The sequence below is a fragment of the Aulonocara sp. 'chitande type north' Nkhata Bay genome, linkage group LG6 (assembly GCF_057382095.1).
Source record: "Aulonocara sp. 'chitande type north' Nkhata Bay isolate Kocher_YH1m ecotype deep benthic linkage group LG6, A_spYH_male_GT1.1, whole genome shotgun sequence".
Taxonomy (NCBI): Eukaryota; Metazoa; Chordata; class Actinopteri; order Cichliformes; family Cichlidae; genus Aulonocara; species Aulonocara sp. 'chitande type north' Nkhata Bay.
This window is the reverse complement of record NC_141349.1, coordinates 34,108,153-34,135,838: the sequence shown is the minus strand read 5'-3', so window position 1 is coordinate 34,135,838 and position 27,686 is coordinate 34,108,153. Positions and strand designations below refer to the sequence as shown.

The 27,686-nt window shown below is 39.5% G+C and overlaps 2 protein-coding genes across 2 annotated transcripts; both read left to right on the top strand.

The window, feature by feature from the left end:
- Window positions 1–113: 113 nt before the first annotated feature.
- On the top strand, window positions 114–7,401 carry LOC147328246 (histone chaperone asf1b-B-like). Its single transcript, XM_086296489.1, has 4 exons — window positions 114–463; window positions 1,983–2,098; window positions 5,506–5,682; window positions 6,284–7,401. Exons 1-4 carry the CDS (start codon window positions 355–357, stop codon window positions 6,479–6,481), a joined length of 600 nt encoding a protein of 199 aa, XP_086152615.1. The 5' UTR covers window positions 114–354; the 3' UTR covers window positions 6,482–7,401.
- A 1,264-nt stretch (window positions 7,402–8,665) lies between these two features.
- On the top strand, window positions 8,666–27,653 carry prkacab (protein kinase, cAMP-dependent, catalytic, alpha, genome duplicate b). The gene is made up of 11 exons (XM_086296488.1): window positions 8,666–9,410; window positions 10,841–10,902; window positions 12,611–12,739; window positions 16,533–16,631; window positions 17,897–17,979; window positions 18,478–18,604; window positions 19,127–19,222; window positions 21,291–21,413; window positions 25,158–25,217; window positions 25,312–25,416; window positions 25,504–27,653. The coding sequence occupies exons 1-11, from the start codon at window positions 9,365–9,367 to the stop codon at window positions 25,627–25,629; spliced, it is 1,056 nt and encodes a 351-aa protein (XP_086152614.1). The 5' UTR covers window positions 8,666–9,364; the 3' UTR covers window positions 25,630–27,653.
- Window positions 27,654–27,686: the final 33 nt, after the last annotated feature.

Genomic DNA, 27,686 nt, shown 5'->3' with positions numbered 1-27,686 from the left:
ACACTATTTTTAAAATATTTTTCTTGATATTTCTCGAGGATATTTATGTATTTAGTTTAATCTAGCTGCAATACAACAAATTACCATTGGAGGGCAGCACCACCCTTCTATGGACAATGTAAAATAAAGACGTCGAAGAAGAAGAAAGTGACGTACTTCCTTCAGCCAAGCAGCGGCTCCTTCTGTTGGTGTACTTGGAGAATAAAAGAGGCTAACTGTAACTTGCGTCTTTGAAGCCAGGCAACTTTGACAGCGTGTGAGCTCGGCGATAGTAAAGTGCGAAGTGACTCACTAAATCTGGTTCAAGAGAAAAAAAGGCGTAAGAGTTTCTCAGGTTAAGGTGCGTCTGAAGATATGGCCAAGGTACAAGTGTTAAATGTTGCTGTGTTGGATAACCCCAGCCCGTTTGGAAACCCGTTTCAGTTCGAAATAACGTTTGAATGCATGGAGGACTTGCCGGAAGGTGGGTATTTAGCTAGCGTGTCATTCTAGTTGAATTACTCTTTTGTTATATGTTAGCTGTAGAATAGCAGCGTCGTGTGGGCGCAGTCTGCTTTAAGTGTTAATTTCACCGCTGGATGTATTTGTTGCATCATAAGTGAACGATAAGCACGTTATTTTGCTCGATGGTTATTCAGTATTAGCTGTCGTTTGGGCTGTAAAGTTATATTTCATTTGTAAAGTTGTTGAAAATTGGCGCTGGCGCGTTTGTGCAGAGCGCCCCGCCTCCTGCCCACCGCTATTGGTTAAAGGACCTTCCTCGTAAGTATTTCTCAAGAAGCTGATTGGTCGGTCACATGTTACTGTAGCAATAAACAAGCTCGTAATTTGCCGCGAACCGCGCGACGGGATAGCGGGGAAATATATTTTTCTTTAAGGATATAAAAGTAGCCCGCATTTTCTTCTACTAATTATAGCACAATGGACTTGTGAGCCCTAAGTGGCATTATATTATTTGCTGCTTTGCTGTGAACATTTGGTATCTATAATACCGAAACTTAAGTTTATTACCTTTCCGATTTAAAAAAAAAAAAAAAAAAAAACTATTTTCCTGTCAACAAAATTTAAGTATAAGCTTCAGTCTGAATTTATTTGTACGTATTCTATCTTGGCCCATTTTTTACTAGTTCTCGACACAGCACCCTTAACATTTATTTGATTTTAAAATTAATGGATAAGCAGATATTAAATATAGAATGTACTGAACTGTCTTAAAATCAAGCCTACCAATAGCATCATGCTACAACTTCCAAGTTTAGTCTCCTGTTTTCTGCCGTTCATTTAAAAGTGAGCCCAAATAATATTACCAAATACACATTAGGAGCAAGTAGAGTTTCAAATTTTGTCAGCACCTCAAACAAACTGAATTGCTTTTTGTCTCTTTCGTATTGTGGTGCTAGTTGGACTGAGTCACAAATCTTGTTTTGTTTTTTCTTTCATTACCAAATCCAGTTATTAATATCCCAAAACAACATTTGCACCATTAAACATCGTTTTTTCTCCCTTATATTCAAATCAATAAATTGTGGAAACTTGAGGTTTTTATGGAGACTGATGCCGTTTCGGTTATATCTGGCCAGTGCTACAGGTAAATTTTATTTGCATTACTAATACTAATTAATACAGGGTGAACTATAACAAAAAGGGACAACCATGAAACATTTTCTATGTAAATTGGATAAAGTGACCCTTCTGGTGAAGGTATCATTCACAATACCCTGTTTTACAGGTGAGAGTGTGTGTGTGTGTGTGTGTGTGTGTGAAAGGAAAAAAAGTAGTTTGTGCAGCATGTTTAACTATAATTATTCATTTAAAAAAGTAAAATTAAGCCTACCTTGTAGTAGTAGTAGTAGTAGTAGTAGTAGTAGTAGTAGTAGTAGTAGTAGTAGTAGTAGTAGTAGTAGTAGTAATAATAATGATGATGGTGATCATAATAATAATTTAAAAACAAACCTCCCTATTTGTCCTCTGTGTACTGGCAGACCTGGAATGGAAGATCATTTATGTGGGTTCAGCTGAGAGCGAGGAGTACGACCAGGTTTTGGACTCTGTTTTAGTGGGCCCTGTACCAGCTGGCAGACACATGTTTGTGTTTCAGGTGAGTCCTCTCAGTGAGCTTTTATCATGTAATACGTAACATCCAGTTTTATTTAAAACAAACCCTGTTGAGTAGTATTCAAAGCAGACATACCAGATCGCACTGTCCCAGCATCTTTTTCCCAGCTTTTCTGAGAGGAAACTGAGAGGTTCCCAGACCGGCCAAGAGACATCATGGCTGGGTTCTCACTGGGATCAGTACATGTTGCTACCACACCTGATGCAGAGATGTAGTGGAGGATTGTCTCCGCTAGTATTTGTGGTCTACTTCTGTCAGTCTCTACCTTGTATTTTTGTCCGTAGGTCAAATCAAATCACTTTTTATTGTCACATCACATGTGCAGGTACATTGGTACAGCACATGCGAGTGAAATTCTTGTGTGCGAGCTTCACAAGGAGTTGTGCAAAATACAATAACATAAACAGGCAAAATATAAAAATGGCTAAATCTGAAACTAATAAATATATGTACAATATATAATAGTATATGCAAAAAAAAAAGGTGAAGGTAGAAATGTCAATTGAACGCAATAGATCATATAGATCTGTCATTCTCCTGCTCCACTTTACCCTTGTCTCTAAACAAGATCCCAAGACAGATGAGCTTCTCCATGTGAGACAGCATCGTATCCCCTTTTCTGACTAAGCTTGAACTTTGTGATGCTAATTGTCAACAAAGTCTCTCTGCACTCAACTTCTCAATGAGTTATACAGTACAGTGCAAGCCTATACTAAGTCAAGCCTAATTTCTTATTATATTTTGCTATCAAGGAGTCAAGACTTATCATTTTTGTGGTCTTGAACAATAGTTTTCCAAAGTCTTCTGACCTTTCAGTATTTCTTTGGACATTGACTACTTTTTTCCTCACAAATTTTCAATGTAGTCCTTGTACCTGGATATTTTCAAAGGATTTTTTTTTTCTTACAGTCACTTAACAATGACCTATGAACCATTCAAGTGTAAAAGAAAAAAGGCACCTAATGGTGAGAAATTTCAGAAAGTGGTGTGAACTTTAAGTGCAGAAAAGTACCGTCAGATTTTTCATCTGATGTATGACTGCTTTTAAGAGGACAAGAAGGCATGGACAAGCACCTCAGCTTGTTTTCTCAAGAAGTGAATTGGAGGTTCTTGTCCAAGCCTCCTTCTCCTCTTGCTTAGGTTATTGAATGGAGTTTTCTGTTCTGACTGAAGCATCTATTAATTCCCTTCAGTCTGTCCAAAATGCTCCTGTGAGACTCTTAACTGACTCTCAAAAGTCTTCATACATCAGTCCACTTTTAACATTTTTGCACTGGCTTTCTGTCAGGTTTAGAGTAGTTTAAAATTTTGGTTTTTCATCTACATTATCAAAGTGCTCCACCCCTATTCTCTAGGCTGGGTTCGTAGGTCCTCAGAGGCCTTCTTGTGATTTCATACAGTGGGGCAAAAAAGTATTTAGTCAGCCACCGATTGTGCAAGTTCCCCCACTTAAAATGATGACAGAAGTCAGTAATTTGCACCAGAGGTACACTTCAACTGTGAGAGACAGAATGTGAAAAAAAAATCCATGAATTCACATGGTAGGATTTGTAAAGAATTTATTCGTAAATCAGGGTGGAAAATAAGTATTTGGTCACCTCAAACATGGAAAATCTCTGGCTCTCACAGACCTGTAACGTCTTCTGTAAGAAGCTTTTCTGTCCCCCACTCGTTACCTGTATGAATGGCACCTGTTTGAACTCATCATCTGTATAAAAGACACCTGTCCACAGCCTCAAACAGTCAGACTCCAAACTCCGCCATGGCCAAGACCAAAGAGCTTTCGAAGGACACCAGGAAAAGTATTGTAGACCTGCACCAGACTGGGAAGAGTGAATCTACAATAGGCAAGCAGCTTGGTGTGAAAAAATCAACTGTGGGAGCAATCATCAGAAAATGGAAGACATACAAGACCACTGATAATCTCCCTCGATCTGGGGCTCCACGCAAGATCTCATCCCGTGGGGTCAAAATGATGATGAGAACGGTGAGCAAAGATCCCAGAACCACACGGGGGGACCTGGTGAATGACCTGCAGAGAGCTGGGACCAAAGTAACAAAGGTCACCATCAGTAACACACTACAACGGCAGGGAATCAAATCCCGCAGTGCCAGATGTGTTCCGCTGCTGAAGCCAGTGCATGTCCAGGCCCGTCTGAAGTTTGCCAGAGAGCACATGGATGATACAGCAGAGGATTGGGAGAATGTCATGTGGTCAGATGAAACCAAAGTAGAACTTTTTGGTATAAACTCAACTCGTCGTGTTTGGAGGAAGAAGAATACTGAGTTGCATCCCAAGAACACCATACCTACTGTGAAGCATGGGGGTGGAAACATCATGCTATGGGGCTGTTTTTCTGCCAAGGGGACAGGACGACTGATCCGTGTTAAGGACAGAATGAATGGGGCCATGTATCGTGAGATTTTGAGCCAAAACCTCCTTCCATCAGTGAGAACTTTGAAGATGAAACGAGGCTGGGTCTTCCAACATGACAATGATCCAAAACACACCGCCCGGGCAACAAAGGAGTGGCTCCGTAAGAAGCATTTGAAAGTCCTGGAGTGGCCTAGCCAGTCTCCAGACCTCAACCCCATAGAAAATCTGTGGCGGGAGTTGAAAGTCCGTGTTGCTCGGCGACAGCCCCAAAACATCACTGCTCTCGAGAAGATCTGCATGGAGGAATGGGCCAAAATACCAGCTACTGTGTGTGCAAACCTGGTAAAGACCTATAGTAAACGTTTGACCTCTGTTATTGCCAACAAAGGTTATGTTACAAAGTATTGAGTTGTATTTTTGTTATTGACCAAATACTTATTTTCCACCCTGGTTTACGAATAAATTCTTTACAAATCCTACCATGTGGATTCATGGCTTTTTTTTTCACATTCTGTCTCTCACAGTTGAAGTGTACCTCTGGTGCAAATTACTGACCTCTGTCATCATTTTAGGTGGGGGAACTTGCACAATCGGTGGCTGACTAAATACTTTTTTGCCCCACTGTATATCCTTTTGAAAACTAAGAGGGGACTGTGGCTTCCAATCCTTAGCTCCAAAACTTTGGAACAGCTTCCCACTCATTCTTTGCACTTCCCACTCAGTGACATCCTTTAAACAGCAGCTTAAAATGCATCTGTTCAGACAGGCATTTGGGTTATGTTTGTGTTTTTTCTCAGTTCATTTGTATCAATTTTGTCCTTTTTAACCTCTATAAAGCTCTTTGAGTGTTCCATGTCTTGAAAATTGTTATAAACGGGATTTTTCACATACTCCTTTTGCACAATATCATATATGTATTTGATATCCCTGGTTTGGTTAACCAGTTACTGTTTCATTTATAGCATAATTAGATTTCATCTGATTTCTTCTCTGTGCTCATTTACCCTATCAGGCTGACGCTCCTAACACAGGGCTGATTCCAGAAAGCGATGCTGTAGGAGTGACCGTAGTCCTTATAACCTGCACCTACCGTGGACAGGAGTTCATCCGCATCGGTTACTATGTCAACAATGAATACACGGACCCTGAACTGCGAGAAAACCCACCTCTCAAACCAGATTACTCTCAGGTAACATACACAAGTACACAAATGACCATCATGAATAATACTGAGGAAAGCTGTTTCCAGCTGTCTGCATTTACTGTAATGTGACCAGATTACATCAGCATTGGGTGATATTAAGTGTAGAATATGGGCCATATTTGTGGAAAGGTACTATAAATGTCTCTCTGCTGCCCTCTTGTGCCCAGAAATGTACAATTACAGATAACTGTAGCATTATGTACGTGTATGTGTGTGTAGAATTATCTGGAGATTGTTTAGCACTGTGTTTTTGTTTTATTTGGTCTTGCATTGTTTTAAAAGAATGCATTAGTTCAGGTGGAATTTTATGCTTTCTTGTACCAGTATCTACTTTAACATTAGCATTAAAATTATTATCTTGTGCTTCATTCTCTTTACACTGGTCTTTTCCTTCTACAAATCCAACATAAAACCAACTATTCATTGTATTTAATTCAAAGCTATCCCAAGTTCTGAGGGGAAATGTGCACTCCTAAGGATGGCTGTCATAACTAACTTTTGGGCTCCTAATTAGTAATCTAATTATGTCCTCATGTAAAAACATTAGCAGTCCACCCCTATTTCTAACAAGTTCTCATCATTGCAGCTCCAGAGGAATATTTTGGCCTCAAATCCTCGTGTCACCCGTTTTCATATCAACTGGGAGGGCTTGGCAGACAAGATGGAAGACAGTGAGAATGTTGACCCGTCCCCCAACATCAGTGGCATGCTCCCTCCATCCTGTATACCAGGAAAGGTGCCACATCTAGGAGTGATGCCAGATAACTCCATGGACTGCATGTAAGAGGCATCAGATTAATGCAATGGATAAGGAGCCCTTCTTATCTATACACACCCACATTGCAAACACACATTTATACAAGGAGGCCATGGATGTTTCTGTATAACATGTGGACTTTAACAGAAAGCACAGGACACCACAGCATAGACATTATCTTTTTATGAAGCACTCAAAAATGGGATTGGTCTGGCATGGTTACCACCTCTGGTTCCTCCTCTTTACGCACTTCTTTCAACACACACACACACACACACACACACACACAGGTGTGCACAGTCAGATTTGCCTTAATTTATTGTATTTCTGTATAAGATTATATTTTATGCCTGGCTGAAAGAAGTGCAGATCATCAGTGCTGGGCCAGGTCACTTCAACAGACCTGAAACGTGTGGGAAAAACTCGAGATTCTGATACCCATGCTGTTCATTTTGTCCTTTTCTGCACAGATCAACTAGTGCTATGCGATGGGAAGGATATAGCACCTAGCTGCTTGTAGTAGAGCACTTCATTCTTTGTAAGATTTGTCTCTTGTGACACCTACTGGGGGGAGGGAATTGGGTTTGAATTATGGGCCATGTTTATGATATTGTGGCATCAAGTGGCTTTATTCGCATTAACATGTTTTGCCCCAGGGTTATCTAGATCACTCGGTAAACCTGCTTCTGTGAATAGGCAACAGTTCACCTACTGTTACATAAAACGCCTATATGAGCAAAACATGTAGGTAATGATGGATGCCAAATTGCAGTGTGTGTGTGTGTGTGTGTGGATGATTTAGGCTTACTGTAAATAATGTTTTCCTTGTTCTTATTTTGTCTTCAAAACAAGAAGGCAGGTTTTCATTTTGTACTTACTATATATTCTCAGCTTCAGTATTTGTAACAACAGTGATGGGGTTAATAAAGTTTTTTTTTTTTTGTTGACCTTGTTGTGTTTCCTGTTAATCAGAACATGTTCCATACGGCTGCTTTCCACCTTGACTTGTGTGGAAGGAAGCACTGCAACAGTAGAGAGACTCAGCACGTTGGCTCGCTCCTCGCCCTCCCATCTCTGGCTCCTTTCTGTTTTCCGATTTCATTCATAAAATGCAGCACCACCATTTTCACTCCAGCCTCATGTTGCTAGGCAACTGCTGCACAAAAGGAAGGGGGGCCTGTCTGTGCTCTTGCACATTTTATCTTAGTTGAAGGGACCAACTCCCCCATCCATCCATCTGTCTACTTCTCACATGTCTGCACAGTTGACCAGTTTTTCTTTTCATATATTCATATTTAGCAGTAAAACCCATATGCAGCTTCAATTGTCCTTTAACAGCACTCTGTATGGTGTGGGGGGACTGTGATATGTAAGTTACAACCAAGTATTAGCAGAATTAGTGATTTGGTTTTTGAGTCCGTTTTACATAACCATGGTGGTGTCCTGTGAGCCCAAATGATGGTGTCAAACCCTGCAACAGCTGAGAGATCTCGTATTCATAGAATGGATGTTTTTTTTTTTCATACCATAAGTTTTTTTTTTTTTTTTTTAATTACCAGCACAAGGTGAAATTGTTATTGAAATTAGATATTCAGATGCAAATCCATGTGAAACCGAGCCTTTTGAAGGTCCCGTTCATAAAAGGACTCTCGGTCATATGCTAGGCTAAGCCTGCAGGTGTTCTAGGTGCTGGGGTGGATGTGCTGTGTTGAAGGAGGCTGTTGGAGGGTTTCGGTGACTGTAAAATATTCGGAGAGACGGTATCTCTCTGAGTGTTTAGAAAGACCGTCTTGTTTCCTAATATTATTTCTCACTAAATACACTCATCATTTAACGCACGACGGTCTGCGAAATGTTTAGAAGTCCTGCCAGCCCGACCGCGCCGCGCGTGCGTTAAATTCTGACCAACATTTCTAAAAATAGCTCGCGGTTGACGTCACTTGGCCAAACGTGTATCAGTCGCTTGGTGGCGGTGGGAGTGGGGGGCTGAAGAGGGGTTTTTTTTCTACCTGCCAATCGTTACTCAGAGCCAATGGACATCTTCACATTCGCCGAGATTCCCACGGTTCGCCCTCATCTAGCCAATGGAGGACGGAAACCAGGAAAAGTGGGCGGGTATGTCGTCGGGAGGAAAATAATCGGTGACGTTCCCCTCACTCGCTTTGTGTAGGGCGGTAGGATGGTGCTGCTCTTGATGGATTGCGAAGAGCCAATCAGTGCCTTCCGTGGGATACCGGCATACATAGGTTGCCAATCCGCGGGCTGGTTGCAGCTGTCAATCAAAAACCGGTTCTGGCTAGTAGGCGGGACGTTCAGTCGACTGTAGTTCCGTCATCTCGCTCGTCTCCGAGGCTACGGGGGGCCAATGTTGATTTGGGTGAATTCCCGTCGTCGTCGGACCCCGCCGAGGTTTAATTTTTAAAAGCTGGGTTTGGTAACAAAAAGTGGCGGCTCTTGGGCTGAGAATATCGCGTCCCCGCCTCTGGTGTCGTTTTTCTTTAGGCTGGGGAGAGGTGGGGAGCCGGGGGGGCTCGTTCGGCGGGGGCTGCAAGGAGGGACAGGCGAAGACTGGATCCTCCGTGTTCAGGCCATCTGCGCCGAGCTCGGCCTTACGGTCCAGTGAAGCCCCAACGACCGAGATACCTCAAAGGTATCCTCCCCGTGGATTTGAACTGTATATCAATTGCCGGTTGCTGATGACTGAGGAGTGAGTGAGCCCGCTTTACCATCTCGTCTCGCCCTGGCACCGCATCAGCAGCTGCCAGGCTATTAAAGACCAAGACCTCGGAGTTAACGCTTGGTGCTTTTGGATTTAGAAAATACCGAACAGACCTAATCGAGATTAGATCGGCTTGAGAAGGCTGCAGGGCGGCCAAAAAGCCACGGATCGCCCGTTGACAGGTTGTCATCATGGGCAACGCGCCCACGGCCAGGAAGGGCAGCGAGATGGAAAGCGGTGGGTACCGTCGCCTGTACGCTACACATAACACATTGCTCTGTTCCAGACTCACGAAATCACCAGAGACGGTGTGACACAGCGGCTATGTTAGCTTCAGTTAACATTCCATGCAGCGGCCTATTTCTGCTGTCTGATTTAAAAAGATCCACTCATCCTGCTCAGTCCTTAAATAAGCCTGTGTCAGAATAGCTTTCAAGAACCCAAATTAGGCAGCTACATTTCAATTAACTAACCTCATAATATAGAGACAGATGAATAGGTGCTCGGTAGTAGTATTCCGCTTTGAACAGAGCTTTTTCTTTGGATTCAGTTGATGCTGCTTTATAATAAAGCAGGTGGTGGTGCCGTTTCCATAGCCAAATCACTTCACGAGGTGCAAAACAACCAACAGCTATTGTAAGCTGCAAGAATCTTGGCAACTTCACATCCTCTTGTACTCAAATCTTGGCGAGATCACAACAAGCTATGTGTCAGATATTTCCCAAACGCACAGTGCCTGTTGTCTCTGGAAAGAGATGCTGCTGAAAGTGTGGGGGCTATTTTGTTTGGTGAACCCCCTTAAGGTTTGCAGATTGACACTGAGTTAGTCTGATTGTCTGCTGTACTGTAAGTCCAAATATAGAAGGATGAGTGTGCTCATGTCTGGGGTTATACTTTTGTGTTTGTTTTTAAATTCATCATTTTTGAAATAGCAATTTACTAGGAAATGATATGTAAAGGTTTATTTAGTTATGTATGTGTCACAAACTGGAGTAAATCTGAATACTGTGATGGATTTCTTTTTAAGAAAATCAAAGAAACAGTTATTCCAAAAGGCTTAAATGCTTGACATTTAAATCAAGACATCTAAGTATATGACATAGCTACTTGGTATAAATGCATACCGGTCACTGAGCAGCTGACACTTTTAGTGAAGGTGAGAAGGGAAAGTGTTGATAGTTAATACCGGTAGGTCAACAAGTGTTTTGAAATGTGTCCTGGGATTTAAGCTTTTAAATGAGTATACTTGTTCATGAGATTTCAAGTTCAGGTATTTTTTTTGCACTTGAGAATATTCTGCATGTAGTTTTCAGACTATCAGCCATCTGGACTAATTGCTGTACATTTAGAAAAATCCCAACAGCCTGAATTACCTTACAGACAGATAAGACGATCAGTTTACGTCTCAAAACTTTCTACACACTGACAAATCATCCATGTAGCCACTGGGTCTTTGTGAGTAATAGTTATGAGCAGGTGGTTTTACGATGGATATGAATAAAATTTGATTTAATTAACAATTTTTAGTCAGACTCTGTGCTGTTGACTTCAGACAATAAAGTAGGTGTTCTGTTTCTTTATTTTGATGTTTTTTCACTTTCTGTATACACACAGATGCCCCACTAAAGCCTTTCTTATGTAAACACTGGTGTGTGTTTTTTCCACAGTCAAGGAATTCCTTGCTAAAGCCAAAGAGGACTTCCTCAAAAAGTGGGAGAATCCTGCACAGGTTAGTGTGTGTACTAAGTCTGCCCACTAAGCTTCAGAAGTATGATACACAGGATTTATTGTTTGTACTTTAATCCTAACTTTGTTTGCATGTTAGAAAAACAGAATTTTCACTCCCAATTCTGTATGGCCAAAGAAATATATACATTACTTCTGTGTGGGCTGCTGTTTTTGAAAATGCCAATCATAGCTACTGAAATTTCACTTGTTTCATGTCTTTATTGTTTATTTGTTCAGTATTACCAGCTATCACTTTATGCAAATCACTGAAAATTATAATTTTAATATATACAGATGGCGGTATAAATACATTTGTTTGTAAATAGCATCAGTTTTATTATTTATTGGCTATTGGTTAGTGATGATGCTACTGTCTGACTGTTTTTAAAATGCAAGTTACTGTTTCAAGTAAACTGTGACATAAAACAACTCCATATGTTTTGTAATATTTAATGCTGCAAATTTATATTCAGTATACATATTTCATATTGTATGCAGTATGAGTAAGAAAGTTAGAAAATATCCCCAGGGCAATGTCAACTGTATCAACCCTAAAGCTGTGTGTGTGTGTGTGTGTGTGTGTGTGTGTGTGTGTGTGTGTGTGTGTTGTTGTTGTTTTTTTTTAATTCACTTGTTTTAGATCACCTAATATTCTTCATAGACATTAATTAAACCATTAAATATACATAAATCTGTATCAACATTGTTTTAATTTATACTGTATATAATTTTCTCCGTATGTTTTGGGACACTGGCTTATTTTTTTTTGTATTTATTTAAGCTTATTGAAGCTAAATTATGAATTTGGGGTTAAAAAATATACTGAATTTTTATTCAGTTTTATTTATTATTTTCAGATTGTCAAATGAACAAATTAACACAATGATAAAAGGGCCCATTGCAATACTGTAATACTGAGCAAAGCTCACCAGTACTGCATTTTTTTTAAATGGATCTCAAGGATAGCTTGTTTCACTTGAAATGAGAGCTCTTTCAAACACATGTTGTGGGTTCATAGCTCCCAAATGCATGTACCACACTTGAAATCATCTTCAAAACGTTTTTATTTTTTATTCTACTTCGGAAGAAGTAATGAAGAAACAACCCACAGCTGTCAGTGAAACGGGTTATGTAGCAATGATCCAATTACACTTGAGCAGCTCAAACTATGGCACTGGGTATAAAAATTGCAGTGAAGGCAATATTTTTGTTTTGACTTTTGAGATAAAGCTGAATATCTAAGCCTAAACCAATATTTATCACATATGTATGCAAAACCGTCTATGACAGTATCTAAAAATATATGAGTGTTAAGCATGATTTGATTCTATGTAGGAAAACATCAATTATTTATGATAAATAAGTTTCTGGGACCATCTGAGCCTGAGAAACAGTTCAGGTACCACAAACATGAGTAAAAGTTTTTTCTTTATTGTTCTTCAAATTTACACTGTATCCTGTATGCACATGTGTATTACTTTCTATTAAGAAATTATAAACCATACATACCAAATATATTAATTTATATATATTATCTATTGCATATTTGTTTATGACATGTGCAAAGAATATATACAATGAAAATACAAGAATTAGTGATAAATGTGAGCACACGAGTAGCTGAAAATAAAAACTCGCTACCAGCAACATGACCCTAAATATCCCATTTTCACAAAAATCAGCTAACTGTTTTTGTTTTGTCTGTTCAGAACACTGCTTGCCTGGAGCAGTTTGAGAGGTTGAAAACCCTGGGCACGGGCTCATTTGGTCGTGTTATGCTGGTGAAGCACAGAGAAACGGGACAACATTATGCGATGAAGATCCTCAACAAGCAGAAGGTCAGTCTGGGTCAGGGGTCACCAGAATCACAGAGGGATTGGGGTGTTTAAATGCGCTCCCATCCATTTTTTAGTTAGTCTTCCCACAGAAAACAGAAATGTAATTGATGTGAATACTGCACTCGGAAGATTTTATTCTTTTATGCATTTTGTTAAAGGCCCTTCAAATACAGGTGAAATTATTATCTGAACCCACTTGTGCTGAAAGCAGGGATTAGTTACAGTCACAGAGCAGAGGTTGTCTTTACGTGGATAACACCAGAGTAATTTTAATATTCAGTTAAAATAAATCTTTGACTTAATCTGTGAATAAGATGATAATTAATCCACAATATAATTATATTATGGCTTAAAGTGTGTGAATGTGTGTGTGAATGGGTGGATGATTGTGTATAGTGTAAAGCGCTTTGGGGTCCTTAGGACCAAGTAAAGTGCTATACAAATACAGACCATTTACCATTTAATTATCATCTTATTGATAAAACACTGAGATTGGGATTTTAGCAAGATCAAAATCAGAATGAATATCTATATCTATCTATCTGTCATGCTGTACTAAAGTACTGGCAAAATAATTTTTACATCAGTAGGGTAGGTAATCCATGAAGTTACAGTCTTCTGCAAGTACTACTGACAGAACACATGCCTGAGAGAGTGAGAGAATGAATGTACATGAACACGATGGTGTTGTTTTGCTATGGCTGTTTTCACAAAAAAGTCTATGTTGCACTTGTTTCAGGGAGGTGGGCATTATACTTTTATTTATTTATTGCCTCTGCATACATAGCACCATATTGTTGTACTGAAAATTAACTTTAGTAAACAATTTAGATGGAGTTTTTGGTCCACAGGGTCATCTCCCAGGGTAAACCCAATACTTTCACAGAAGCTAAACTACCATCGCATCTATCTAAGACAGACCAAATCACTTCAAGGACATAGGGTCCCCAAACCATTTTAAAAATAGCCTCTGGCCCCACACAAGCCATTTTTGCACATGCAAATAGGGCAATGCGATGAAATAACTCCCTCAGTTTTCAGAGAACTGGGGTTACCCTGGTAAACAAACATTGCCTTTTAAGCTTTACTTGGTATCGCACTATTGGAAATGTAGCTCACTCCCAAATTGCATGCTCTCCTGCCAATAGCACCTCGAAGGCCGACACCTCACACCAACCCCAACGTTCAGCTAGCAGGCCTCATTAAGGCCTGAGCATGCAAGTGAGGACGCAGTTACATCAGAACAGTACAAATTAAAAAATGTGTGGAAGCCCAACTAGCAATAACAAAGATGTAATCCACAGAAACACCCTTAACAAGGCCCCACAAGGAAGCCATTTCTCTGGTAGAATGTGGATGCTGGTGAATGCTGGTTGCACTGGTAATCATGCCATCACTATAGCCTCCACCATCTAGTGTCACAGCCCTAATGAAAAGCTAAGCTAGATTCCCTAAACCTTGGCACAAAGGCAAGGGAAGGGACTGCAAACAGGAACTATGGCAAGATACCAAAAAATCCCTGAAGGCCTAAACTTGCCTTTGTGCCTCAGTTTAGAAAATTGCCATCAGCTCTTGCTAATTTATATGAGTCTCTGGGGCCAGGTACCTCTGACAGCCCTCCCCTCAAAAACAGCCTTCTAACCTTTCAATCAAGCATCTGTTTCCTCATAACCACCATACATAAGAGGACACTGGTTATGAACAATTTTGGGTCACTCCAGTGAGACATAGCTACCAGATATTTAGAGAAATTGTGACTGGGACTCAGATGACATCTCATATCCATCTGCAGAGAGGACACCTCCTGGGACACTGGCTATTACATGCTTGCATATCATATATATATATAAGCGTGACCTTATGGGGAAGATGGAAAATGGCCACAATGCCTGGATAGGAGGGAAAATGACATCCTCCTCATCGTCATCATTATCATCAGAAGATACTTTTTAACTCATCCTCATCTTCTTCCTCCTTGGAGTTGAGGAGCTGATTAAAAAAGGAGTAAGTTCAGCCTTGGGGTCTTTGATCATATCCCCCCAGCAAGTGCAACCTGAGCTGGGTATGTTGCTCAGCTTCGCTGCAGTGTCAGAAAGACAGGGATCGGCTTTTGCGGCCCTGGGCACTTGCAAATGCGACTCCAGGATTCTGTCTGCCCATGTGACGCCTTTGCATGTTTGACACCCACATAAGTGATTCAGAGGGGTTAGGGACGTTGCAAAAGCAACGTCCCTAACCTTGCTACCACTACCATTTACCACTACCAGAGAATGCAGTGGCACCCATAGGCACCAATTTTCAGCTTGGACAGCTAGCAAATAGCTATACAAGCACAAGCTCACTTGATGTGCTGACTTGATAAGGTGCTGACTTGATAAGGTGCAGAATTGCAACAACACGACGACTGCTTACTAGAAAAATATACTGACATAATTAAAATATAATTAAATAAAATATTTATGTTAGTAATCCTGAAACCAGAAACGTTCAGGGAATACCTTTCACAACTGGATCTGTAAACTGTTAAGTGGATAACCTTGGTCCAGGATCACTGGTTAAGCTCTAATGATCTTCACAGGGAAAAAGGCAAGAATGCCTGGTGTGGGGCCAGGGCCTATTATAAAGGGGGTCGGGCGAGCCTGTGTCCTTGAAGTGATTGGTCTGTTACAGATGGAAGTGGTGGAAGTGGAGTATCTGTGATTGGTCTCGCCAGAGAAGCCCAAGTGGCATACCAAGTGAGGTTTAAAAGAGAATACTATTTTAACCAGGTGCTGCCACCCTACCGATGCAGCCTTGTTGTAACTGGTGATGTAGAATATGTTCATAAGTCTTCCCAGCCAAAAATCTGCCACAAACTCTTGTTTCCTGTTAAATTTTGCACTATCCGCCTTGCAACCTCCTTTCATCTAAACTACTTCTAACTCTAAGCTGATTTCCCATGAAACCCCAACACGTTTCATAGTTATTTTAAAGTTCAAAGACATGGCACAATAGCACACTGGCCTATAGTCTTAATTATGGAGGAAAATCTTGAGAATACGGACTTCAGGTTGTTTTCGTAAATGCCACAGATGTCTTGCTGTACCTGGAGTGTCTGTTTGTTAAAGTTACACAATTTTGGAGACAGTAATACTACTGTCTTTTCATAAAGAAGTAATGTAATAAGTAAGAGTCTTTTTATCATTTGGTGAGCAGCTGAGATATGATTTTGAATGTCAGCAGAAGGGTACAGTGAAAGAAGTTTGTTGGAGGTGTGCAGTCTTTTGCCTGCAGCGCTTCATCTTACAGCTCACTCTGGCTGTTGCTTCTTGTTCCATTACTTTCTGCAGTATCTCAAACTGATCTGCTGTCAAAGAAATATGTCAGTTATATTGTTTTGTTGATCCATTTTTAATGAATGATAACAGTAACAAACACAATGCATTTCCAGCTGATACTTCATAATAAAAGCAAGCTCATTTTTCAAAAGTTAAATGGTTTTAATGGGAAGATGCAGCAGTAGGAAATGTTCGGTTTTCATTATCAGTAACTTAATACAGCATTTTTTCCAGTAATGGTGCCACAGACACCCATGTTATAATCCTCCAATTGCAAAAACGCTCAAATATTGTGATGATTGGGCCATAGGCAGCATATTACTTCAACCTGTGAGAGATGTCTTAACAGATATGTATTTAAATGAAAATTGCTAGTTTCATATTTGCCTTAAATTTCACACTCTTGTCTTACTGGGTAAAATGTCTCTCTCTCACTCTCTCTCTCCTTCTTCTTTCTGTCTCTCTCTGCCTTTCAGGTGGTCAAGCTCAAGCAGATAGAGCACACTCTAAATGAGAAGAGGATTCTTCAGGCTGTCAGCTTCCCTTTTCTGGTGCGGTTAGAGTACTCATTCAAGGTATGGATTATTTTAGGTGTGTGAGAGCACACATGCCTGTGGTTGTTTGATGACAGCGAGTGACTGCTTAATTTCTCACACAATTAAAATAACAATAAAAGAACTCTTTAGCAAAGTTTCGCATATTAATTCATTAAAAAGCCACAGACAAATGTTATGATCCATTCGAAGCTGTTTCTTAGCTGCCTGATTAATATATATCCATCTTTGTGCTGGTCTCAACCAACTCCTGAAGTTACTAACTTGCCACTAAATACTATTTTCAACTGCTAGTTGTTACTTTGGTCACTGCTGGCAATGGTCAGTGCTTTATTTAACATGTGTTATGCATACCTGTACTTAAAATGATTCTGAAACAATAATAAGCAGAAAATGGCTAAAATTTGTTACAGATCCGATGATGGTTTGGTTACTCACACACAAATTAGTTAATTCAAAAAATAATTTGCTTTATTTATTCAAACTATGAACTAAGTGGTCACATTAAGTCTGCATGTTTTTAAAGACCTCTTGGAAGTGTTTACAAGTATCTTTGGCCAGCAGATGAGAAGCCTATTTGTAATATTTTTGAAAATTGAGCACCAACTCTGATTGTTTTAATGATTAAAATTAAATAATTTATAGTGCATTAATCTTTCAGTCTACTACCCCTTCCATCACCACTGTCAGTCCTGTTGAGTTGTATGTAAGTACATGGTGAAGTTGGCTTTAGATGTCACATGAGCGTGTGACATGGACGTGCACAGACTAATCCTGCTGATGGCTATACTCCAATTAATGCCTTATTCAGGTTAAGCTGTTTAGATGCACCTGGAAAGCCAGGGATTGACTATCCTAGACACCTTAAATAAACCTATTAACAGAATATTCCAGTCCACGTGTGTTGTCCTACACACAGGAGGAAGAGTCAACAAGAACAAAACATACGCAGTGTGATTTGTGTTAGTCGGTTACACTACTTATATCTTGCAAAACTGTGATATAAACAACACACAATATACAAACCAGGCCTTCAGTAATGTTCCTGGGTTAAAGTACTTTATTATTTATATGGCAATACTATAAATAATAGTCAGTTAATGCTAACTAGCAAAATACCAGCTAGATTAAACAATGTGGTAACTGGTGAAATTACTCTTCTCTTTTTTAGCTCACGTAATTGAGTTTTAACTCCTGTATATGTGTGTACCTGAAGTGCATCCATACATGGGCATGCTTTTGTGTGTTTGTGTGAGTGCCACTAACCTTCGTCCTCCTTTCTGCAGGACAACACTAACCTCTACATGGTGATGGAGTATGTGCCAGGTGGCGAGATGTTTTCCCATCTACGGAGAATTGGCAGATTTAGGTCAGTGTTTGAATAAAGTTTATATCCAGAAGCATTTTGTGGATTGCTACAAGAGTAAACAGTGGACTTTGAAAGCATTTCTGTTATCTTGTATTCTACATAGGCACAAAGCACAACAACTCTAGAAAAGTTTGGATACTGTGTCGCAATATAAGATTTAAAAACCTTTTTTCCCCAGAAGAATTATTATACTATCCATGTCTAGAGTTACATGACATTATAACTTAATTAACAGCTTAATCCAAAGTTGCAAGATGATCTGGCTTATCCCAAAGCAGCAAACAAATGTCATGCTATTTCAGATTATAGTATAATGTAGAGTATTGCTTGCCTACATCTTTTCCATGTATTAATTCCCATTCAGTATTCTTTCTTCTATCATGTCTCCTAACCTACGGCAGTATTTTCAGCTCTTCTCATCTCTATGCTAGACTCAAGTCATCTCTGCTATTCGATCACCAAACAGATCCCCTTTTGTCTCGTTGTGTTTATGTGCAGTGAGCCTCACGCTCGGTTTTACGCTGCTCAAATCGTTCTGACCTTTGAGTATCTCCATGCTTTGGACCTGATCTACAGAGACCTGAAACCTGAAAACCTGCTCATAGACCAACAGGGCTACATACAGGTAACAAACTTACTGTTAATTATTTATCCTTCACAGACCGTGCTGATGAATTTGTGTTCCATATTTATTATGTCTGCAACTGACAGTAATTTTTTTAGCACACATTAATCCATCTGTTTTATTCCATTTATCTAACATCTTTTTACTTAAATATTTTAAAACTATCATCACAGTAAGAGTTTTCTAGAGCTCAAAATTAGAATATTTTATGCCACGTACAGCTCAACAGATATGAGGACATTTATTTTCAGTGTGAGATTCGTTAACCTTACAAAGGTGTTCTTCACTCTGGAATCGTCTCTGTGTGCTGGTGTACCACCCTCTAGTGGCGAACTGTTGCATAACAGCTGGTGACAATTTCCCTTGATGCGGCTGTTTTTAGTGCCTCTCTTTCTTGCTGCCTTTCATGTGGTGTTACTTAGCCTATTTGAATTTTCTTTTTTTCTTTTTTTTTTCTTTTTTTTTTTTTTATTCTTTTTTTTTTACTCACTGTCGTTGTCATTGTTCTTTGTCCCCTCTTAGGTTACAGATTTTGGCTTTGCCAAACGTGTGAAGGGCCGGACCTGGACACTGTGTGGCACCCCAGAATATCTGGCTCCAGAGATCATTCTCAGCAAGGTGCGCTTGGCAGCCAGCTGAACTAACTTTAAGCTTGGGGTAGAGGCTTCTTCGTTTTTTAAGGCTAGGATTATATTCACTTGTGGATAGCTGTAGGTACCTCATAGGAAAGATTGTTTCTATTATACATTTTTACAGTTTGCTTGGAGTCCAACTGGAAGACAAATGCATAACTGTTGGTTTTTCTTTCAGGACAAGTCCTAAAAATCATGTGATAATATGTGAAGGTCCAATAGCTTACTTTGCTTACTTGCAAACTATAATACCAGCGTTACACCCCTGTGAATTTAAAGCTGATCACACGAATAATCTGCAGTAATATACAGTCATATAAATAATCCTAGCAGGACATGTTTTAGCAGTACTTTTGACAAGCAAATTGCGGTTCACTCTACATGTGCATATACGCTTTAAGATACTGGGAGCATTGTGACACAAAAACATGCCCATCTGTCTGTATCAGTCCCACCCCAGATGCTCTATGAATGTGTGTGCACACAGATGAGAAGATGTGTACACCTGAGTAGAGAACACACAGGTCTCTTCAGTGTTTGACATATGTTAGCAAAACACTGATGACAAAACTCATTAAGAATATTGTTGTTTGCACAGACTGGCAGCATCCTCATTAGGTGCCAGGCTTTGGGAAGCTTACGTGCCAGCAACTTTAAAATTGTGCAATAAGTATTAAAAGAACATTTGAAGTGCTGCAGTTTGTATATATATAGACATTTATGGGCTTTGTAACCCTGGTGGGTTGTGATCTATAGACTCTGTGAGTGACAAGCAGGTTCAAGTTTCTCTTTCTTAAACACCAAAATGATGGGAGAGTATTTTCACTGTGCTCTCTGTAGCTCAGGTCACTGGAAGACTGCCACATTCACATTCCTCATTTTTTTTCCCAACAGTTGAAGGTAGGATCAAAAATTGCTGTCAGAGATGGGTGGAGGCTTTAAATAAGCAACTTTTAAATGTTACACAAATAATTATATAAAGTAGTTCATCCAAATGGTGTTGAATGGTAGTGCCCAATATTATAAACAATACAAAATAATGTGGCTAAACTTTTAATTCCAATAAATCCAAACTATAATGTAAGTGAGGTTTCTGCTAAATGACTGAATGACTTACAAATATATGTTTACAATCAGACAGGAAAAGTCATTAAAGCAATTATTAAATCCAGTGTATATAATAAAATGTACCACAAGTCACCAAATTTAGTCTTAACAGACAAGCTTTTTGTCTCAAAGGCATCCCAAGATACTCCTCACAACAAGAAGTGAACATATCATTATCGAAAACTGACATATCATTATTAAAATGGAGCTATTCTCTTTATTTCATGCTCTGTATTTTTATTTTTTGGGGATTTTATTATTGTAGTTTTGCATGATTCACAGTTCGAGGTAATCATTTGTCTTATTCTGGGACTTGGTGCAGCCCCTCAGTTCCTCCACTGTGACTGAAACAAGTTTTCACTCTTCTCCCTTTGAGGCCACCCTCGCTTTAAGTCAACTCACAAATGAATGATTTGAATAGCAGGTGGGTGGGGCTTATGTGCTCAGGCAAAAGCTGAGTATCTGAGATGACCACTCTTGGTGTCTTTGTCATCATGCAGAACCTTTTAAAGGTTTGGTCCAAGTACTCCAACCATGTGTACTAACTATGATACAGACACGTGTAGACACAAGCTGTCCAGTAACTAAGGCTAACAGGCTGTGAATGCATCCTTACTGTGTGCAGCTTTATATAACACTTTATAATCTGGAGATACTGAGTTGACAATTAATTATGTGGAATAAAACAAGCCACTTTATTGATTTGTAATTTTACTGTAAATAACAGACTATCGAGATAGTTCATCATTTATTTTCTGTGGGGTTTTTTTTTTTGTCTGGGGAATTGGTGCATTTGTTGATATTACCCGTGTACACAATTCATTACAGACATATGATGAAATATACATTTACTGCATCATTTTATATTTTATCTTAAATTAACTTAATGTTTTTTCTTTCTTCTTCCGTTACTCCATCCTTGTCATGCCCCCCGCTACATCCACCAGGGGTATAACAAAGCAGTAGACTGGTGGGCATTGGGTGTACTCGTCTACGAGATGGCAGCAGGGTACCCGCCTTTCTTTGCTGATCAGCCCATTCAGATCTATGAAAAGATTGTTTCAGGGAAGGTGAGTTTGACTGTCTGATTAGCATTTTGTGCTAATATTTAATGCTTTACACAAGAGAACATGACTCATGATGTGATATTAGGTTGTTTTTTTGTTGTAAAAATGTATTTTAGTTTACTTTGTATTTAAATTTCAGTTTTAGGTTAATCCTGAAAGAGTTTTGGGCAATGTTTTTTTCTTTTTTCTTTTTTTTTGTGGTAGAGTGGGTATGGTGTAGTTTCAAAAAATGTGTTTTTACCATAGAAACACGGACCAAGTAGAAGCATCTGTTTTGATCTGTTCAGCCATGTTTTTCCTTTGTTGGTCTCTGAAAATACTCTGTGGTTTGCATTGTATTTGTTCCACCCACATTGTTGTTTCCAGATGTGTAAAAAGCAGCAATTTTTTACGCCATCATATTAGAGAACCTGGCAGTTAGAGCCTTGATCCAGCATAATAAATCTGATCAGGGAGGATGTAAGAGGAGCATATTTCCTTTATTTATTTCTTGTATATTTATAAGGGGAGTATTGTGATCGTTTCCAGTTCCATAATTTTATATTTGGACTTTAATAGAGTTGTGTTGCATGATTCAGATTCCAAAATAATCCTTATGTATTTTATAACAACCATTGATACAGCACCTCAGTTCATCCACTGTCTGAACTAAGCTATTTTGGCTCTGCCTCCTTTGAAGCCACCCTCTCTTTAATTCATCTTTCCTCTGACTGGCTGTCCACCTCACACAAAGAATTTGAATAGCATCATGTTCACTGTACCTGAGGTAACCATACTGAGACTATCTGCTATCTTTTGACATCATGCAGATCCAAAGTTATGTTCGCTTGTATATGAGTATTTTAGTAAACTTAACTTAACTTAACTTAACTGTGTGGTAGTTTGAACCACTGAAAACAGCTTTTGAAAAATACCTTTGAGGGTGAAAATTTTTTAAATCTATATATCTGCATTTATGTGTGGACAAGGAACATTTAGGTTTTTCTCTCGCAACATGAAAGCTGTCCACCTTTATCTCTCCCCATCTTTTTTTATGTCAGACTGTGTGCCTTGTTATTGTTTGTGAGCTTTTTATTGGCCAACATTTCTTCATGGTTGGGTTATATCACCATCTGTTGCTTTAGCATGAAATTGACAGTGTCTAAGATTTTTTTTGCATTTAAATGTGGATGGAAATCAACTTGGATTTAAAAAAAAGTACCTGTGTATGTGTGGATGTAGCCCAAACGTGGAAAAAATATTTGAAACTGGGTGGTGAGAGCACTCTGAGCCTTCCCAGCAATTTCCCACCAAGGTCAGACTGTCCAATGGTCAGAGAGATTGCAAAGAACCAACAAGCTACATCTCAGACTCTACAGGTTTAAGTTAACATCTTAAAAATTCAAATTCATGAGATTAAAAATAGAAAAAGACTGAGCAAGTATGACTTTTTGGAAGAGTTGCCAGAGAAAGCCACTTCTTTCTAAAAAGAACAAAGCAGCACAGCTTAGGTTTGCAAAACTGCATCTGAATAAGACTTCTGGGACCCTCATTTACTAATATGTGCATGGAAACATTGGTATACTGCAAAAGAAATGAGGAAAATCAATGTCAAATTTATGACAGGTGCACACTGACCAATTTTTCTTACCACCATGTATATGTTAATAAATCAGCCTCATTCTTAATCAGCTGCTTCGGGGTGAAACATAACTCGGGTGCTGAATAATGTTTAGCCTGAGCTAGTCACTGTGGATCAGTTGATATGAAAAAGACAAACTACAGGAAAAAGAAGAAATTAGGTGGAGGACATGGACCACATGATCTGTCAAACCCAGATAAGAAACGCATGGCAATAAAAACAAAGAAAACAAAAATACGCCTCAAAATTCTCCATCATCTGTGGTATAGTGTCAAAAAAGAGAATATTAGAAGATAAGTTATGACATCAGACAATGATTGAAGTTATGTTTATTTATTTTTACCAGTGAAACCAATATAACATCTCCACATTCACAAATATACATTTCTGACATTCAAAAACAAAACAAAAACAAATCAGTGACCAATATAGCCACCTTTCTTTGCAAGGACACTCAAAAGCCTGCCATCCATGGATTCCGTCAGTGTTTTGATCTGTTCACCATCAACATTGCGTGCAGCAGCAACCACAGCCTCCCAGACACTGTTCAGAGAGGTGTACTGTTTTCCCTCCTTGTAAATCTCACATTTGATGATGGACCACAGGTTCTCAATGGGGTTCAGATCAGGTGAACAAGGTGGCCATGTCATTAGTTTTTCTTCTTTTATACCCTTTCTTGCCAGCCACGCTGTGAAGTACTTGGACGCGTGTGATGGAGCATTGTCCTGCATGAAAATCATGTTTTTCTTGAAGGATGCAGACTTCTTCCTGTACCACTGCTTGAAGAAGGTGTCTTCCAGGAACTGGCAGTAGGACTGGGAGTTGAGCTTGACTCCATCCTCAACCCGAAAAGGCCCCACAAGCTCATCTTTGATGATACCAGCCCAAACCAGTACTCCACCTCGCTGGCGTCTGAGTCGGACTGGAGCTCTCTGCCCTTTACCAATCCAGCCACGGGCCCATCCATCTGGCCCATCAAGACTCACTCTCATTTCATCAGTCCATAAAACCTTAGAAAAATCAGTCTTGAGATATTTCTTGGCCCAGTCTTGACGTTTCAGCTTGTGTGTCTTGTTCAGTGGTGGTCGTCTTTCAGCCTTTCTTACCTTGGCCATGTCTCTGAGTATTGCACACCTTGTGCTTTTGGGCACTCCAGTGATGTTGCAGCTCTGAAATATGGCCAAACTGGTGGCAAGTGGCATCTTGGCAGCTGCACGCTTGACTTTTCTCAGTTCATGGGCAGTTATTTTGCGCCTTGGTTTTTCCACACGCTTCTTGCGACCCTGTTGACTATTTTGAATGAAACGCTTGATTGTTCGATGATCACGCTTCAGAAGCTTTGCAATTTTGAGACTGCTGCATCCCTCTGCAAGATATCTCACTATTTTTGACTTTTCTGAGCCTGTCAAGTCCTTCTTTTGACCCATTTTGCCAAAGGAAAGGACGTTGCCTAATAATAACACCTGATATAGGGTGTTGATGTCATTAGACCACACCCCTTCTCATTACAGAGATGCACATCACCTAATATGCTTAATTGGTAGTAGGCTTTCGAGCCTATACAGCTTGGAGTAGGACAACATGCATGAAGAGGATGATGTGGACAAAAAACTCATTTGCCTAATAATTTTGCACTCCCTGTAGAGTCAAATGTGACACCATTTTTCCGACAAAGGAAGCTTGGTTGACCAACGAGAAAGTCATCTCACACACACGAGCAAATCTAAAACAGAAGGTTCAACGGCCTAGTCAAAGTCCATACTTAAACCTGATTGAATTACTGTAGCTGGAACTCGAGAGCTGTGCACAAATGCACGCCAGCAAGCTTCAATGAACCGAAGCAACCATTGTAAAGAAGAGTGGGCTAAAAATCCTCCACAACAATGTGAGAAGTCTGGGAAGTCTCTCAAGACAATTACTGGAAGTTATTGCTGGAAAAGGTTCTTCTACAAGCTACTGATTCATATGATGTACTTAGTTTTTCCCAGAACTACATAGAGCCATGTCATTGTATTATAAGAATCTACCAGTGCTTCACTACAGAAGATAACGAACCCGAGAGCCTGAATCTCATCACTACATGAAGTGATCACTGGTTCAATCCTCATTTTGTGCTCTGCTCTTAGGTTCGTTTCCCGTCTCACTTCAGTTCAGACCTGAAAGACCTCCTAAGGAACCTGTTACAGGTGAGAGCAAATACCGCAGGCATTCAGACGTTTAGGTTACATTTATTTTTTCTTTAACGTGACCGTGAGAAAAATATGTTTGTGTTATTTTAAGGTGGATCTCACAAAACGTTATGGAAACCTCAAAAATGGGGTCAATGATATCAAGGGACACAAGTGGTTTGCAACAACTGACTGGATTGCCATTTACCAGAAAAAGGTATGTTTTGGTGAGTGTACTGTGTGGCATGTGAGACTTTTCTTCCCTTCAGTTTGTTTTATAATAGTTTCCTTTATGTGACTTTAGGTGGAAGCTCCCTTCATCCCCAAGTTCAAAGGACCAGGCGACACCAGCAACTTCGACGACTACGAGGAGGAGGAGATTCGCGTCTCCTTCACTGAGAAATGTGCCAAGGAGTTTGCTGAGTTCTAGAGTTAGAGAGCAAGAGAGGAAGAAAGAAGGAAATAGGGAGAGTCAAAGGTAGGCTGGTCAAGTGGGAGACATAAGGAGAAAGTACTGTCTCCTGTCCAATCACAAGCACCAGCTACAAAGAGGAAAAATCGGATAGAGAAGGAAAAAAGAGCAAGGAGACTGATAACCAGCAGTGTTGCCTTTTCTGTTGTGTTTTTGTTGTGTTTTATTTATTATTCTGTCTTATTTATGGATCCCTTTATAATGAAGGTGTGCTTCATGGGTGTTGAGAATCCAACTAATTTGGAGTTGCCTCTACACATTTTCACCCGAGATCTTCCCTTTTCCTTTTCCTTTTTTTAAATCCATCTTTTAGTCATATTCACACCGCAGCAAAGAGAAATCAGCCTGTCTGTGCTGATCTAGTCCAGCCTCTTAGTCATTACATGAAGACTAATGAGTTTTGTGCAAGTTTAGGTCTCAGTCTGGACAAAAGTTTCTTAAATTTTAACTGACAACTGGCTAACATGCTCTTTGTTTTTTTTTAAGCAGGAAGGGCATGTAAGTAGCAGGTTTAATAGGTCTTGCACACATATGTACTTTCAGCTTGGATGACTTTACATTTTGCAGTTTTATCTCAATTTTTCCTTCAGAATTTAAACTTTTACCCTTTCATATCATAGACACACGACATAACTTAAGGCTTGATGGGCCAACAAAAAAAACCAAAAAAAATGAATGCATTGTGTGTGCAAAATAAATTTCATCGAGAGACAGATGATGTTTTAAGGGGAAAAAAAGTCAGTTACGTTTACTGTGTAACTATCCATCTACCGTTCTTATCATTGTTAGAATTAGTGCATATCTACGGTACTCCATTCTAAATGTTATTAGATACTAGTGGCTCCAATGATATCATGTCACGCTAACAAACAAGGAAATACGAGTAAGGGGATGGAATTAACTCGGTTTTTAAGGGTGTTTTAAAGAAACACTGTAACGTAATGGTATCTCAGGTTTGAACATATCACTTAATAGACATTTTATTAACATACAGTGTTAGGATCAGCAGGTAAATCTGTGATATGGATTTGGGAATTTAAAGTTCTGGTTCAAATTAAGAGAAACAAAAGGGAATATTCAGACTTTTGGTTAGCGTCTTCCACAGTTTGCCCTTCCAGAAGATTTGATTTTGCTAACTGACTCGACAACTTTGTTTTCATGAAAGCACTTCCTGTCTCGGCTCAGAGTTTACGTAATGGCCACAGTGATTCTGCTTACTGAATCAAGCCTTTGGCCCTTGATTACTCCAACTGAAAGAGACCGCTTGAGGCAAACTACCTTGAACTGCTTCCGGCTGGTGGCCTTCAGAGCATTTTGACCAGTCACTGATGGCAGTTTGGATAGTGCGCTTTTATGGTCTTCAATGGAAATATGTATTCATGTTCACCTCATCTTATTACCCATCCCTTTCTTCTTATCACTTGTAAAGTAGGACCACACTCTATGTGACAGTCTTATATGTGACAGCAGCTCTGTTACTGTTTATGTGTTTTAAACATGCACAGTTTTTGTTTCGTTTTGTTTTTTGTGTGTTGGTGATGATGTAAAGATGACTGGCACTCCATTTAACAAGTTAGTGAAAGCTAGAGCTTCTGGCGGTGAATCGAGCTAATACCGAGAAGAGAGAAAAATAATCATAGCGCATGGTATACAACCTGCTGATTTGAAGAATACAACAAATAGCACTTTTGGTATTCAGTGTCTCCTTGGCTCCTGAGCTATGGTCACAGAATATTTCAGCAATGGCCAGAGAGGGTCGTTACTGTAGGATTTGTTCATTCACAATTTATGAGATAAAACAAAGTGACACTGATGTTCGTTTCAGACATCAAAATGCCTTCTTTATTGCTGTAATTTAATGTGCCACAATAATGATGGTTTCCTGATTTGATTTATACAGGCGCTTTGGTTTTTCTCCCATCGTTATAAACTGGATAATATAAATTCACATACTTCCCTCGAGTCTGAAACAGTTCAGATAGCAAAAAAAAAAAATATATATATATATATATATA